The sequence below is a fragment of the Lynx canadensis genome, chromosome A1 (genome assembly GCF_007474595.2).
Source record: "Lynx canadensis isolate LIC74 chromosome A1, mLynCan4.pri.v2, whole genome shotgun sequence".
Taxonomy (NCBI): domain Eukaryota; kingdom Metazoa; phylum Chordata; class Mammalia; order Carnivora; family Felidae; genus Lynx; species Lynx canadensis.
The window spans coordinates 90550129-90565689 of NC_044303.2; the positions used below are offsets into that span (position 1 = coordinate 90550129).

Below are 15561 nucleotides of genomic sequence, written 5' to 3' on the forward strand. Positions count from 1 at the left end.
GCCCGCCTGCCGGTTCCTGGGTGGGCTCAGGCCAGCAGCATGATCCTGCAACCGAACTGGACCTGGACCTTCTGGATTGCCCCAGACATAATTAACAGCTCCCTCTTTCACTCACAAGGGTCGGTGTTTGTGAGGGGGTGGACCCTTACAGGCCAGCACTGGGAAAGCAGGGGGTCCACATCCTCTACCCATGCTTATGCAGAAACCCCTAATGTCCCAGGGCCAGCCCCGTCCTGACCCTTGGACCACCAAGCCCCAGGGTCCCTCTCTCTCATGTGTGGGGACTGCACGTATTTCTATGTACCCTGCCAGCTTCGAGGCTCCCTGACAACCCGTCCTCAGCTCCTGGAGGTTTTCCTAGTCTTAGGTCCCAGCGTCCGAATTCTGAAAATGGTGGCAATCGTCTAACCCCTTTCAGAAGCCCTTTGCAAAGTTAATATGCCTTGGGGTGCACAGCACAATTAGCCGGACGTGTATTTGCAAATGCTATTTCTTTACATTTCCCCCACAAACCCTGGACAGGTTTTCACAGAACGCCAGGGCTCCGGCTCTCTGCGCGACCAGTTCCTTTGGCCTGTGCACTCGGCCATTCTGGCCAGAAGCCCATGGCCCCGGGGCTGGGCCGTCGCTCCTTAGATGAGACTACAGTGCCGGGACTTGGGCGAGAGCGAGGCGGACCCGGCCGGGTCAGGCCGGCCTGCGGCGGGAGGCCGGGGGCAGTGGAGCGGGGCGGGGCCCGGGGAGACGCGCGCGCCCCGCGGGCCCCGAGCCGGCGTTTGCTGGTCCGCGCGCCCGCCAGGGGGCGCCGCCCGGTCAGCCCGCCCGCCCCGCCCCGCCCCGCCCGCTCGGCTCCGGCGCGGCGGCGACGGCGGCGGCGCTTCCGCCTGGCCGGCCTCGGCCCGGTGCGAGCGGTCCCACGATGTGGTTGGGCCCGGAGGAGGTGCTGGTGGCCAACGCGCTTTGGGTGACGGAGCGGGCCAACCCCTTCTTCGTGCTGCAGCGGCGCCGCGGCCACGGCAAGGGCGGCGGCCTCACGGGTGAGAGGCGCGCGGCGGCCGGGCCTATGGACGCGGGCCGGGCGGGGAGGGCGCGCCGGCGGCGGGGGCCGGGCCGGGGCGGGGGCGCGAGGGGAGGGCGGGGGGTCGGGAAGGCGAAGAGGGTGTCCGGGGCGGGAGGTGGGGACGGGGCCCGGGGGAGGGGGGCGCGCGGTGAGGACGGGCCTAGGACGGGGGAAAGGCAAAGGGGCTGGCGTTGGGAGGCTGGTCGGCGACTTCAGCCAACCCCGGGAGGTCAGGCGAAGGCTGGCAGCGGCCCCTGGCCGATCGCGGTGCCCGTGAGCTTCCCGGGGCTTAGCCCAGGCGTGTGCAGCCTCCTGGAGTGAGATTTCACAGCTGAAAGTCAGCGACATCTCCTGGTCCTCTGCGTCTGCCTCAGTTTCCCCCAGGACGTCAGAGGCGCCAAGTGACACAAGCACACGTTTTCTTTTGCGTCTTTCCTTCCGCCCAGATTTGCCCTTTTAGCGAGATCAGAGGCCCCCCGAGCTGCTGCTGGCCTCAGCCCCCATCCCTCCAGCTTTTTGTCCACCTTTCTTGCTTGGTGGTGCCCTGGAGCCGCAGACGGAGGCTTTGCCTAATTACCAGTGTAGGCTGTTCTGGCGAGCCAGCCAAGGTGCCCCTTTGTCCATCTGGGCAGCACCGCTAATGGTGGGCAGGCACCTCCAGGAGTTGTGTGGCACGTGGGATCCAGAGAAAGTGCCCTGGGCCTTCCCTCTCTCTGCAGGTTGTCCGAGGTCCCTCATGCTCCAAGCCTGTGTGGGCACTACCAGTGCAGAGCTGGGGCAGGCTCAGTGTCTATGCTTCCAGGTGGCCCTTTGTTGCCATACCAGACTGCAGGCCCAGTGTTGCCAGATCTTACGGTTATCAACAGAAATTTCTGTGAAACATTGTGATTTTAAACATTAGCAGCGAATAGTCGTGCGAGATGCAGCTAGGAGTTTCCCACAGACCTTCTCTGCCACTTTTCCTGGCCATACCTCCTAATGTGGAAGAGACTGTACCGTTCTTTTTTTTTTTTTTCTTAATGTTTACTTATTTTGAGAGAGAGAGTGCGCACACACATGCTCGAGCATGGAAAGGGCAGAGAGAGAGGTAAACAGAGGATTGGAAGCAGGCTCCATTATGACAGAGCCTGATGCGGGGCTCAAACTCACGAACTGTGACATCATGACCTGAGCCGAAGTCAGACCCTTAACTAACTGAGCCACCCCAGGCTCCCCGGACTGTGCCTTCCTAAGAAAACTGTTCCCTTCAGTGCCTAAGCTGCCTCCCAGCAGCCTCAAGAATCACAGGAGCCAGTGCTGGACCTGTGTCCTAGACTAGGATGTTCAGTGGATGTTAGACAGCAGCTCCTCTGGAGAGTCTGAACAGTGGTCAACCTCAAAAGCCCATTTAGGAAAGCCAGGCATGGTGCTCAGTACCTTGTGTAGCACCAGTGTGCTTCCAGCACTCGTTCTGTGCTCTGTGCATCTAAAGATCATCTCAGAGGGTGGGTGGGACCCTCTGTGCTCCACCTTCCTGGGCACAGAAGGTGCTTTCCACTTCACTCCTGTCTCTGTGCCCCGCCCCCAGAGTGTGTCCACCCCCCAACCAGGAACCACTCCTTCAGCTCCCTGTTCAGCTAGGTGTGATGAGTCCTGCTGTGGCCTCTGCCATGGCCTTCCTTGTGCCATCATAGACATCCTGGCTTCCTGAACCCTGTATCTCCAAGGGAGGAACAGTTAGCGATGTGGTTTTGTTCAGGCTGGCCTTTAAAAACAGATGCCAGCCCTGGGGTGCCTGGGTGGCTCAGTCAGTTAAGCATCCGACTTCAGCTCAGGTCATGATCTCATGGTTTGTGGGTTCAAGCCCCACGTCTGGCTCTCTGCTGTCAGTGCAGAGCCCGCTTCAGATCCTCTGTCCCTCTCTCTCTCTGCCCCTCCCCTGCTCACTCTCTCCCTCTCAAAAATAAATAAACATTAAAAAGAAAAAAAACATGCTAGCCTGGATTCCTCATTGAAGAGTCTGAGTGTGACGAGATGTTCTGCCCATGAAAAAGCTTTCAGGTCTTGAAACAAGGATATGCCAACAGTATAAGGATTAAAATAAAATCTCCAAGACCCAAAGAGAAACCCCAGCAGAAACCATGGGGAAAAAAAGTTTATTCCAAATCCTGATGAAGTTTTAATATGCCAATTTAACTGCAATTTAGAGAGGTGGTTTAGAACATTTCAATAAAACAAGCGAGAGATTCCAGACTCCTAAATTGGATGTGGGTGATGAGTATCTTCTTTTGTAATCAGTAATTTTATTTGTTAAGATTTAGGAGGGAAAAAAAATAGTTAAAAATGGAATATGACCCAAAAGTGTTAAAGTCGAGTTAATAAAATCATTCTGACATCAACAGGAAAATGGTAACAGAATATTTCCAGATCATACCAAAAACAGCACTTCATGAAAAGGAAAAAATAAATTCCAAATAGGAACAGTGAACAGATTTTCAGATAGCTTAATAATTCAATTTAATAAAGAGAAGTGAATCAAACACGGGTCAAAGGCATTTCTTCTTATTTGTCAAGGAAACAGCAACATTGATAAAGGATATATGTGATGAAAAGGGATTTGAAATGTCCTAAAATGCTTCAGTTCAGAGATGGAAACAACTAGATCAGTGTTTTCCCAAATTGGACAGTTCTAAAAATTGCCATGTCTTCTTCAGTCATGACTTCTGAAGCCACAAGGAACCTCCTTAAACTTTCCAGAATAAAAATGTGTGATTACTTGGCGGAGGAAAGACTACATTATCTTCCTGTTGTTGATAATGGAAAGTGATATTACAAAGTCATTGTCTTATATTTGAAAAAGCCATCAGAGTACATGGCCAAAAATGTCAGGGCAAAAACAAAAATGTATCTTAATGAGATGTGTCTGGCAGTTAATAAAACACATTGTACTTTTTGTCTGGATTTTGTGATATCCATGGTATTGTTTTTGTTTTTAATTTGAGACTTGTCCTTTCTCGTTCTAAAGAAATGCTTGTTTTCAAACCTAATTTTGTATTTTTCCTAAAGAGGGCCCCCCAGAATTGTTTAAGCTCATAAAAAGGGCCCCTTAAATCCTGAGTCTGCCCCTGCCTGCAAGCATTTGTGAGTCAGGAGAATAAGCAGAAGCTTCCAGGAAGAAGTGGGAGGGGAGTTTTTGATAGGGATCAGATACAGCTGAAGGCCTTTGAGGAAAAAGAAGTTATTTGCTGGACGAGGGTGATGCCAGACCTGTCATCGCCTCATGGCATTGAGGGCAGTGCTACTGTTCTGGCTGCCTCCGGGCTCGGCTGCCGGTGTGGCTCTCCCTCACCCTCACTCTCTGCCCTGCTCCCAGGTCTTCTTGTGGGCACCCTGGACGTGGTGTTGGACTCCAGTGCCCGCGTGGCCCCTTATCGAATCCTGCACCAGACCCAGGACTCCCAGGTCTACTGGACAGTGGCATGTGGTAGGTGCCTTGAATCACAAGGGATGCTGGACAGGGCCTGCCCTAGATGAGCAAGGTGGGCCCCCCAGCAGGGAGGGGACCCAGCCTGCATTCCTGGACTGGATATTGCCTCCAGAGAACCTGGTGCTACCCTTCGTTCAGACCACACAGCCCAGGCCTGCGTCCAGCTTAGGAAGGCAGCTCAGAGGTTCACAGGTGCCCTGTAGTGCTTTGAGATTGTGGACATTGGTGGGAACGTGCATGTGCGGAGCAGTGAAAAATTGGAGTTACCCAACACACAGGTTGCCTGCTGAGGGGGAACAAGAACAAGCCATCTTTCTTTTTTTTAAATTTTTTCTAACGGGTATTCATTTTTGAGAGAGAAAGATAGAGCATGAGTGGGGAAGGGGCAGAGAGGGGGAGACACAGAATCTGAAGCAGCCTCCAGGCTCTGAGCTGTCAGCACAGAGCCCGACTCGGGGCTCGAACTCATCAACTGCGAGATCATGACCTGAGCTGAAGTCGGACACCCAACCGACTGAGTCACCCGGGCACCCCCATCTTTCTATCTTCTTGTGTCAGCTGTCAAACTGTAAACGAGTATCCTTTCTGTAGTCTAAGCACCATACTTTGGGCTTTTTTGTGTTGTTTGTTGGTGACTTTGTTTCAAATGGCCCCCTGGGACACCTGGGTGGCTCTTTGGTTGAGCATCAACTCTTGCTTTCTGCTCCGATCATGATCTCACAGTTCCTGGGATCAAGCCCTGCTTGGGATTCTCTCTTTCTCCCTCTCTCACTGCCCCTCCCCTGCATGGGTGTGCTCTCTTGCTCAAAATAAATAAACTTTAAAAGTAAATAAATTGGGGTGCCTGGGTGGCTCAGTCAGTGAAGTGTCCAACTTCAGCTCAAGTCATGATCTCAGTTTGTGGGCTCGAGCCCCGCATTGGGCTCTGTGCTGACAGCTCGGAGCCTGGAGCCTGCTTCAGAGTTTGTGTCTCCTTTTCTCTCCCTGCTCGTGCTCTGTCTCTCTCTCTCTCTCTGTCTCTCTCTCAAAAATTAATAAACATAAAAAATTGTTTGGGGGCGCCTGGGTGGCACAGTCGGTTAAGCGTCCGACTTCAGCCAGGTCACGATCTCGCGGTCCGTGAGTTCGAGCCCCGCATCAGGCTCTGGGCTGATGGCTCGGAGCCTGGAGCCTGTTTCCGATTCTGTGTCTCCCTCTCTCTCTGCCCCTCCCCCGTTCATGCTCTGTCTCTCTCTGTCCCAAAAATAAATAAAAAACGTTGAAAAAAAAAAATTAAAAAAAAAAAAATTGTTTGAATAAATAAAATACAAATAAATAAAGTGGACCCAAATGTAATGCCAAGGTGCTGGCTGGGTTCCTAAGCACAAAAAGTGTGATGTGCCTCATAGAGTAAGTAGGTGTGTTAGAGAAGCTTCATTCAGGCATGTGTTACAGACAGAGCTGCTAGCCATGAGTTCCACGTTAGGGAATTAATATATATTAAATAGGGTGCCTTTAATCAGAGAGCCACATAAAACAAAGTCATGTATTGATCGGTTGATGAAAATGTTGTGACCACAGGTTTACAGGAGCTTAGCCTTCCCTGTAGCTCCCCTGGGGTCAGTATTGTTCATGAGACTTTACAGAAGTAGCTGCCGTGAATAATGGGACCGGCAGTAGTCATCCACCTGGGAGGAGACACGCTCAGCCCTCCCTAGAGTCTGGGAGGAGGTCCTCTTTCAGTGGGTACCAACCCAGCTGAGGTCACTGGGATACATTAACGGTCACAGCCAGCACTCAGACAGCACATGCAGCAGGCCAGGCACTTATGTGAACCTCCCAAAAACTCGAGAAGGTGAAACTTTGTTTTTTGTGAGGTTTTTTTTTTCCTGTATTTTGAAGATGAGGAAACTGTGGCACAGCGAGGGTTAGGAGGCCTGAGAAAGGATAAGAGCGTTCACAGCTGAGACCCCTTCTTCCAAAGTCATCTTCCTCCCTGGCACCTGAACAGAGGTGCCCTTTCCCCTGTGTAGGAATCAACAAAGGCTTCAAAGTCTGGGATTGCCCAAGGCCAGGTGGGGGCGAATTGGGACCCCTGCTCTCCTGGTTCCAGAGTCTGCCTGAGAGAGGGGCTTCCTATGGGGTGGGACCCAGGGAGGTTGTCCTGTGCCTGAGCTGCAAGGAGACACGTTACTCTAAAGTGGGCCTTTGTGGAGGCCTCTGGGTGGCTCAATTGGTTAAGCATCTGACTCTTGATTTCAGCTCAGGTCATGATCTCACGGTTGGTGGGTTTGAGCCCTGAATCGGTCTCTGTTTTGAGGATACAGAGCCTGACTGGGATTCTCTCTCCCTCTGTCTGCCCCTCCCCCCCGCCCCCCCCCCTCTCTCTCTCTCTTTCAAATAAATAAAACTTTAAATAAATAAAACTTTAAAATAAAGAAATGAAATGGGTCCTTTGGGCCCCTGGTTGGCCCAGTCAGTTAAGTGTCCAACTTCGGCTCAGGTCATGATCTCTCAGTTTATGAGTCGGAGCCCCACGTCAGTCTCTGTGCTGACAGCTCAGAGCCTGGAGCCTGCTTCTGATTCTGTATCTCCCTGTCTCTCTGCCCCTCTCCTGCTCATGCTCTCTCTCTCTCTTTCTCAAAAATAAATAAATACTTTAAAAGAATTTTTTAGGGGCACCTGGGTGGCTCAGTCGTTTGAGCGTCCAACTTCGGCTCAGGTCATGATCTCACGGTCCGTGAGTTCCAGCCCCGCGTTGGGCTCTGTGCTGACAGCTCAAAGCCTGAAGCTGGTTTCACATTCTGTGTCTCCCTCTCTTTCTCTGATCCTCCCCTGTTCATGCTCTGTCTCTCTCTGTCTCAAAAAATAAATAAATGTTAAGAAAAAAAAATTTTTTTTTAATTTTTTTAATAAAATGGGCCCTTGAGATTTTCCCTTGTCTCAGCAGTGTTCCTTCTCAGCAGATGAGGAAGAGACAATCCATGGCAGTGAGAGGAAGGCCATGCTTGTGGCAGTGTGGGAACTAGCAGGGCCTGGTGCTGGGGAGCCTTAGTCTTTAGCCTCAGGCCACACACTGACCTACTCCTGCTTCTACCACACCCCCCAAGCCTGCCCTGACCTCTGCTGTGCCTCCCTCCTTCCCCTTCAGCTCTGCAAAACCAGACACGGTCATGCTGACACCTGCCCAGTGAATCCTGACTCCTTAGCTTTCCATTAAAGGACTTTTGGGGCCAGCCTGCCTCCATTTCTGTCCTTCCCTCATCTCACAACTGACCTTCAGCCAGACCAGACACACCTGTCCTGGCCAATGTGTAGTGTCCCCCCCACATCCACCTAACCTTGCACTCTGTTGAGAACCCGCCCAGTGTCAGCTCCTATGGAAAACCAGATTCCCCAGACCCAGGTATCCACTTTTTCCTTCTTGCTACTCCAGACTCACCATGTTTGGGGTACTTTTACCAGCACTTTTACACTAAGGGCTCACTGGCTCTCACCCTAGACTGGCAGCTCCCTAAGGGCAAGGGTAGAGTCTGAGCAACCAGTCAGCCTGGGCTAGGACCATGGTTTGGTCCCATCTCAGCTGTGTGACACTGGGCAACTCACTTAACCTCTCTGTGCCTCACCTCCATCCTATAAAACAAAAATAATGGTACTGTCTCCAAGGTTCTCTAAGAAGAAAATAAGATATTCCATGAGAAGTTCTGAAAACAGAAGTAGCACTTAATAATGATTAGCTATCTTTTTTATTCTCTGAACCTAACATAAAGATGGCATAGTTTGTGTTTACTTAGTGCTAAGGGAAGATTGAGTTACTTCTAACTGATAATTCTTTTGAATGCACATAGGTAAATATTTATACTCAAAGTGCAGACAGATCCACACAGTGGACAGTGTGGACAAGATTTCTTCTGTTTGAGGTTGCCAGGAATGCGTGCATGAAAGACAATGACTCTAGAGCTGTATCACTTGCAAATTTAACTTCCAAATTCAAATGCAGGTTCTTGGCAAAAAGAGAGAGAGAGAGAGAAAGAGAAATCCCTTCTCCTACCAACAAGACCTTGGCCTCTGTGCACCAGGGAAAGGAGGCCATAAAAGAAGTCCAAAGGAAAAACGGGGGGAGAAGAAGGAAATTGTGGGTGGAATTATGCCTGTAATTTTGATTGTCTGTTGTGACTCACTGACAGTTGTATGAATCTGGGTTTAATTGCCTTCACGTGGGCATCTTCACACTGGCCCACGGGAGAGGGGAAGGGTCTTAACTCAGTATTGATTGCTAGAGTAGTGAACTCCTTGGGTAAATGTAAAGGAACAATCAACCTTAACCAAGACCAGCTGGGTTGTGACATGTCCCAGAGCAATCAGTGAGCGAGATGCCTGGGACAGAGTTGATGGTAGGGACCAACTTGGCCTGGCCAGGGCAGGGTCAGGATTGAGTCTTCAGCTGGTGGAAGGTTGTTGATAGGTAGGGAAGGATGGGGTGGCAGAGAATCAGGCACCCAGCAAAAATTGGACTTGGGTCTTTACTCAGGCTCCCTCCATGCTTAATCTGTGGGCCTTACCACGGGCACTCACAGTCCATAAACTGATCAGCTGAGAAGGATGCAGGGCTTTCACTCTTCTGGTGTTCATTCGTTCAGAAAACGGTTCCTGAGGGGCGCCTGGGTGGCTCAGTCAGTTAAGCATCCAACCCTTGGTTTCAGCTCAGGTCATGATCTCACGGTTTCATGAGTTTGAGCCCCGTGTCAGGCTCTGCACCAACAGTGCAGAACCTGCTTGGGATTCTCTCTCTCCCTCCCTTTCTGACCCTTCCCTGCTTGCACACGTGCCCCTCTCTCTTTCTCCAAATAAATCAAATTTAAAGTCTTAAAAAAAGAAAAGAGAAAGAAAACAGTTCTTGAGTGAAATTCCCTGCCAGGCACAGGCAAAATCCCAAAGAGGTAGGGGAAGCCAGGCAGAGACTCCTGTCATCCCTTTGCTTCCCCTCCCAGTTCCTTCAGTTGGGGAGAGGGGGCAGAGAAAACAGCTGCCCCACCCTTCAGGAGCGGCATTAAAACTGCCCTAAGTTTTTCCATTACCACTGGAGCTGCTGTGCCCTCCAGAACCCTTCCCTGAGGAGAGAAGGGACTACCTCCTAGGCGGGCTGAAACTGGGGACTAGCCAGAAGCTGCAGGGGTCAGGAGGGGCAGGAGAAGGGCTTGGGTGTGAACAGGGGTGGTGAGGAGGACCTTGCAGGCAAAGGCCTGGGTGGGTGCCTCTGGCTTCAGAGAGAGCAGGCGAGAGCCTCTGGCTTGCCCCACAGAAGACCAGCTGGCCAGGGGCCTGGAGTCCTACAAGAAGCTCCATCCAGCTGCCATCTGTGGACACCTGAATGCTCCTGAAACTGCTGGCACTTACAAGTCTGACTGTCTGGTCAATCACCTATATATCAAAGACCACATCAAGTCCTTTTATCTGGAAGGGAAATCTTTACAACTAAGCAAACCTGCAGATCTATAGACTATTTCTGGAAGGGCATGTAGGAAGCTAGTGGTGACTCTTACTTAGTGTTAGGGGGAATGGAGGCTTTATGTTCCACATGACTCTCTACAATTCTGCCTGAACCATTTTTCGTGTTCATGACTACTGTTATGCATGTAAAGTTGTGGTTTTTTTAATGTTTATTTAATTTTGAGAGAGAGACAGAGTGAGGACAGGGGAAGGGCAGAGAGAGAGGGAGACACAGAATCCAAAGCAGGCTTCAGTCTCTGAGCTGTCAGCCCAGAGCCTAATGTGGGGCTCGAACTCACGACCCACGAGATCATGACTTAAGCCAAAGTCGGGCACTTAACTGACTGAGCCACCCAGGCACCCTTGTACGTAAAGTTTAAGTAGGAAAAGAGTTAGCAGCCTGAAGATTGGAGTCTTTTGGATATAGCAAATTAGGTCATCTGTTTTAGTCTCTGAATTTATGGTTAAGGCCTGGTGATTTTAATGATTTTCCTCTTTTTTACTCCACCAAACCTTCTCTAGGTTCTTCCCGCAAAGAGATCACAAAGCACTGGGAATGGCTGGAAAATAACTTACTCCAGACGCTGTCCATCTTTGACAATGAGGAAGATATCACCACCTTCGTCAAGGGCAAGATACACGTAAGGTTCAACTTCCACCACTGGCTCCTGCTCCTGCTCTGGGCTGGCAGGTTCACCTGTATCATCTTATTTAACCTCCAAACAGCGTGGTTAGGTCTTCTCTCTGTTTACTAGAAATGGAAGGCAGTGTTCACTCCCGTTCTCTCAGTCTTGAAAGGGGCATTTGAACTTGCCACACAGGTCCCTGCTTCTCCCGGCCAGCTGCAGGAGTCTGACCAAGCTTAGCTGGGAGTTTCCATTCCCCACAAAGGAGCAGCTCTCATGGCCAATGCCTTGGCCACCGTAACAGGAAGAAGATGGAAGTGATAGAATAGTTGGAAGCATGTCTCATTTACAAAACGAACACTACTTAAAAATGTGTGCACCCTCTGACCCAGTGATTCCCTTCCTTGGAATTTACCATATGGTGTCGTCATACGTGCAGAATAACACATACTCTGCAGCACTGTCAGCAGAAAGACTGGAAACGGCACCTTCCAGCCTATGGTAGGAGGGGAAGCAGCTGCTATCTGTTCTGCAAAATGAGAGCGGTACTTCTTGCTAGCGTAGCATTTATGGAGTACTGTACTGAGCGCTTTATGTCAGGGGACTGGTTAGGTCATATATGTTATACTTAGTGGAATATGCATAAAAACTGATGCAATGATAGTTGGGTTGTTTCCTCTTCCAGGGGGACAGTTAACACTGTAAGGAACATCTACCTAAGCGCATGCTCATGTGTGTCTTCTTTTTGTTCAGTTATTTTGCCTTCAGTTAGATTTCTTGGGGGTTCTTACTGAGTCAAGGTTTCGCGGTGCATAGTTGCTTTGAGCAGGCCCTGTGACTTCTTTATGCCAGAACTTTCCAGACCTGGGCAGATGACACCAATAATTCCTCGGCTCTTCCCCGTGTGCTTTGGGGTTCAGAGTAAGACCTGCATTGCCTTTCTAGCTGCACAAAGAAAGGCAAGGAGGGCAGGGCAAGTCTCTATTCTCCTAATGAGCAAGCTGGGCAATAATAATAATAATAATAATAATAATGACTGGCTCAGTCGGTAGAGCACCCGACTCTTGATCCCTTGGGGATGTGAGTTCAAGCTCTACATTGTGAGTGGAGCTTAACTTAATAATAATAACGGAGGCACCTGGGTGGCTCTTGTTGGCTAAGCATCCAGCTCTTGGTTTCATCTCAGATCATGATATCTCAGCTTCGTGGGTTTGAGCCCTGTATTGGACTCTGTGCTGGCAGTGCAGAGCCTGCTTGGGATTCTCTCTCTCCCTCCCTGTCTCTCTGCCCCTTCCCAACTCATGCTATCTCTGTATCTCTCAAAAGTAAATAAATAAGCTTAAAAATAAGAATATTGATGATGATGAAGCAGCAACATTATTAAATGTTTCCTCCATGCCAGACCCAAACAAACTAACCAACAAAACAGAACAAAATTTCTCAATGACTCATGGGTTAAAGAAGAAATGCATATTAAAAACTATTTAGAACTCGGGTGCCTGGGTGGCTCAGCCGATTAAGCATCAGATTCTTCATCTCAGCTCAGGTCTTGAGCTCAGAGTGGTGAGTTCAGGCCCCCACACTGGACTTCACACTGGGTATGGGGCCTACTTAAGAAATTTTTTAAAAAAGAAAATACTTAGAACTGAATGATTGTCAAAATACTACTGCATGTCCGAATTTGTGGACTGCAGCAAAAACAGTACACAGAACATCTGAAGCCTTAAATCTTATGAGAAGAAAAAGAAAAGGTGGAAACTAATGAGCCAGGCATCCAGTTCAGTAAGTTAGCATTTCTGACTCCAGAAATCAGGAAATTTGAAGGAAATCACAAAGGGCAGAAGTTAACTGCATAGGAAACAAAGGAACAATGCAGAAAGGCAACACTTCCTGAAAACCAGCTAAGACATAAACCTGTGGCAAAAGGGATCCAGGACCAAAGCTAGAAACCTCAAATAAGCAATGAAAAGAATGAAATATGAGAACCATCTATAAAAAAGCAGAGTTGGGGCGCCTGGGTGGCGCAGTCGGTTAAGCGTCCGACTTCAGCCAGGTCACGATCTCGCGGTCCGTGAGTTCGAGCCCCGCGTCGGGCTCTGGGCTGATGGCTCAGAGCCTGGAGCCTGTTTCCGATTCTGTGTCTCCCTCTCTCTCTGCCCCTCGCCCGTTCATGCTCTGTCTCTCTCTGTCCCAAAAATAAATAAACGTTGAAAAAAAAAAAATTTTTAAAAAGCAGAGTTGTTTTTTTTTTATTTTTTGTAATGTTTATTTTTAAGAGAGAGACAGCACGAGTAGGGGAGCAGCACACACACACACACACACACACACACACACACACAATCTAAAGCAGGCTCTAGGCTCTGAGCTGTCAGCACAGAGCCCAATGCAGTCTTGAACTCACAAATCATGAGGTCATGACCTGAGCCAAAGTTGGACAGACACTCAACCGACTGAGCCATCCAGGTGCCCCTAAAAAAGCAGAGTTTTAAAAAGGAGAGAGAAATGCCCTAAAAAACTTTAAGCCAACCAATTCAGGAGTTTAGGGGTGTCTGGGTAGCTCAGTCAGTTGAGCATCTGACTCTTGGTTTCAGCTCAGGTCATGATCCCAGGGTCATGGGATTGAGCCCCCCCCCCCCATATCGGGCTCTGCACTGACAGCACCAAGCCTGCTTGGGATTCTCCCCCTCCCTGTTCCCGTGCACGTGCACACATGCGCACGCTCTCTCTCTCTCTCTCAAAAAATAAAAAAAGAAGAAGAAATGTTTATTTTTAAAGTCACTACTTCAAGCCAGCCATGCTAGAAGTATTATTAGCTCAGGGAGTTGAGGGCATCTGCCTGGGGTCTGTCTGTCCAACCGTGTGCCCCAGCCTTGCCCACTGGGCCTCCCATGCTTGTGGCCCTGGGGCCAGTGAACGAGAGTCCTGGGTCCCACTGCCTGGGTTCCCTGGGGCCACAGAAACCCCTGGGCAGGCCAGGAGTCAGTTCCCTTGTCCTCCTCCAGGGCATCATCGCAGAAGAGAACAAGAACCTGCAGCCCCAGGGAGACGAGGACCCCGGAAAGTTCAAGGAGGCCGAACTGAAGATGCGGAAGCAGTTCGGGATGCCAGAGGGGGAGAAGTTGGTCAACTACTACTCCTGCAGCTACTGGAAAGGTCGCGTGCCCCGGCAGGGCTGGCTCTACCTGACCGTCAACCACCTGTGCTTCTACTCGTTCCTGCTGGGGAAGGAAGGTGAGTGCGGCAGGCAGGCCCGTCATCCCCAGCTTCTCTCCCCACTGCCTCTGCACCCCAGAAAACTCACCACCTCTCCAGACCGCTCGGGTTCCTGAGTGCCTTCCTTCCTTTCGGCCCCCAGATACTCTGTCCCCACACACACACCAGAGGATCTCCCTGAAACCCAGTGCACCTCACCGGCTCTCGGTAGGGAGGCCCAGACTCAAGCTAGGTCTGCACCTGGCTCTTGGGGGCTCCCCATCCCACCTCCATCCATCGACGTGGTTCCTCACAGAGTGACTGCACGGGGGCTCCCTTCTCTCCTTTAAGTGGAATATCCAAGGGCACCTGCCATCCCTGAGTGGCTCTGGGTTATGGGGTGCCTTGTTGCTGCAGGACCCTCCCTGCCTCCGGACACAAGGCTGGCGCCCTCTGCTGCTACATCACCCCAGGAAAGAGCTCCCAGGGCTTCAGCCCTCCTGAGCCCAGCAAGGCCTTGTCCCACCAGGCACACATCTGACACACCCTTCCACCTGCCCTTCTTCCCTCTCCACCCCGCCCCTCCCACCTCCTCACCAGGCAGGGGTCAACGTCCCGTCTGTCAGCGCACTCCCACTAGGTGGGCTTCTCTGGACCAGGGTCTCAGCTCACTTCCCATGTTCATCTGTGTTACCCTTCAATCATTTGTGGGACACATAGTCATCCCAGATATTCTTGGGGCCGGTCCCTCCATGTGGATCACATGTCCCAGCACAACCAGGCTCAGGCATGGGGGACATACAGTCAGTGATTCCCTGGGGAGCGGCTGTACCAGTGGGTGCACGTGCTGCCCAGCCCTCCGGCCCGTCTGACCCACTGGTGTATCTGTCCTGCGGGCATGCAGTGAGCCTGGTGGTGCAATGGGTAGACGTCACAAGGCTGGAGAAGAATGCCACACTGCTCTTCCCCGAGAGCATCCGTGTGGACACCCGGGACCAGGAGCTCTTCTTTTCCATGTTCCTGAACATCGGTGAGACCTTCAAGCTCATGGAGCAGCTGGCCAACCTGGCCATGCGGCAGCTGCTGGACAGTGAGGGCTTTCTGGAGGACAAGGCACTGCCCCGGCCTTCCCGGCCACACAGGAACATCTCGGCTCTGAAGCGGTGAGTGGCCCTCTGGGGTGGGAGGGACCCGCCCCCCTCTCGGGGTGTATTTGGGACAGGAGGACACCATGAGGTCCACAGAGGTGCCATCCAAAAATAGCTACTACTAACCACAAGGAGTTACTTCTCAAAACCCTGTGAGGTGGAGGGGCTCGTATGCTGGCGATTGGTAGACAGTAATGATGGCTGGCCCTCCTCCCCGGAGCACTACCGTTGTGTTCCTCAATTGTAGCTGCGAACCTGCACGACTGGCCGGGAGCTCAGGGGTTCCCGGATTCATACCCGTGTACCAAGACCTCATCCCCGCCTGGCTGTTTCCTGGGTTGCCCCCAGAGACCATAGCCTTGGCCCAGACCGTGAGGTACACCTTCAGGACCAGCATGTCCATCCAAGGATGTCACTCTCCATATGTGAGTGATGGGGTTGCTGCTGGAACCTTCCAGAAAGGAAACAAGCAGGGCCAGGACTTGACACTGTCCATCAGGGTATGCCTGCCAGGCCTTGCTCAGGCTGCTGGCAGCCCCCTCTCCCCTGGGGGGCTCAGGAGAAAGATATTTCCAAGGAAAGAGCCACCAAAGGGGCCAG

The 15561-nt window shown here is 51.3% G+C and overlaps 1 protein-coding gene across 2 annotated transcripts in view; it reads left to right on the forward strand.

The window, feature by feature from the left end:
- The first annotated feature begins 893 nt into the window (after nucleotides 1-893).
- TBC1D9B (TBC1 domain family member 9B) overlaps nucleotides 894-15561 on the forward strand; it is a 47522-nt gene continuing 32854 nt past the window's right edge. The window contains exons 1-5 of one of the 2 annotated variants that reach the window (XM_030316022.1): nucleotides 894-1037; nucleotides 4413-4523; nucleotides 10518-10636; nucleotides 13624-13852; nucleotides 14718-14976. In XM_030316022.1, the coding sequence (XP_030171882.1) occupies nucleotides 920-1037; nucleotides 4413-4523; nucleotides 10518-10636; nucleotides 13624-13852; nucleotides 14718-14976 (836 nt within the window). In that variant the 5' untranslated portion in view covers nucleotides 894-919. The remainder of the gene's footprint in view (nucleotides 1038-4412; nucleotides 4524-10517; nucleotides 10637-13623; nucleotides 13853-14717; nucleotides 14977-15561) is intronic. The other variant, XM_030316031.1, reaches the window with a different exon arrangement.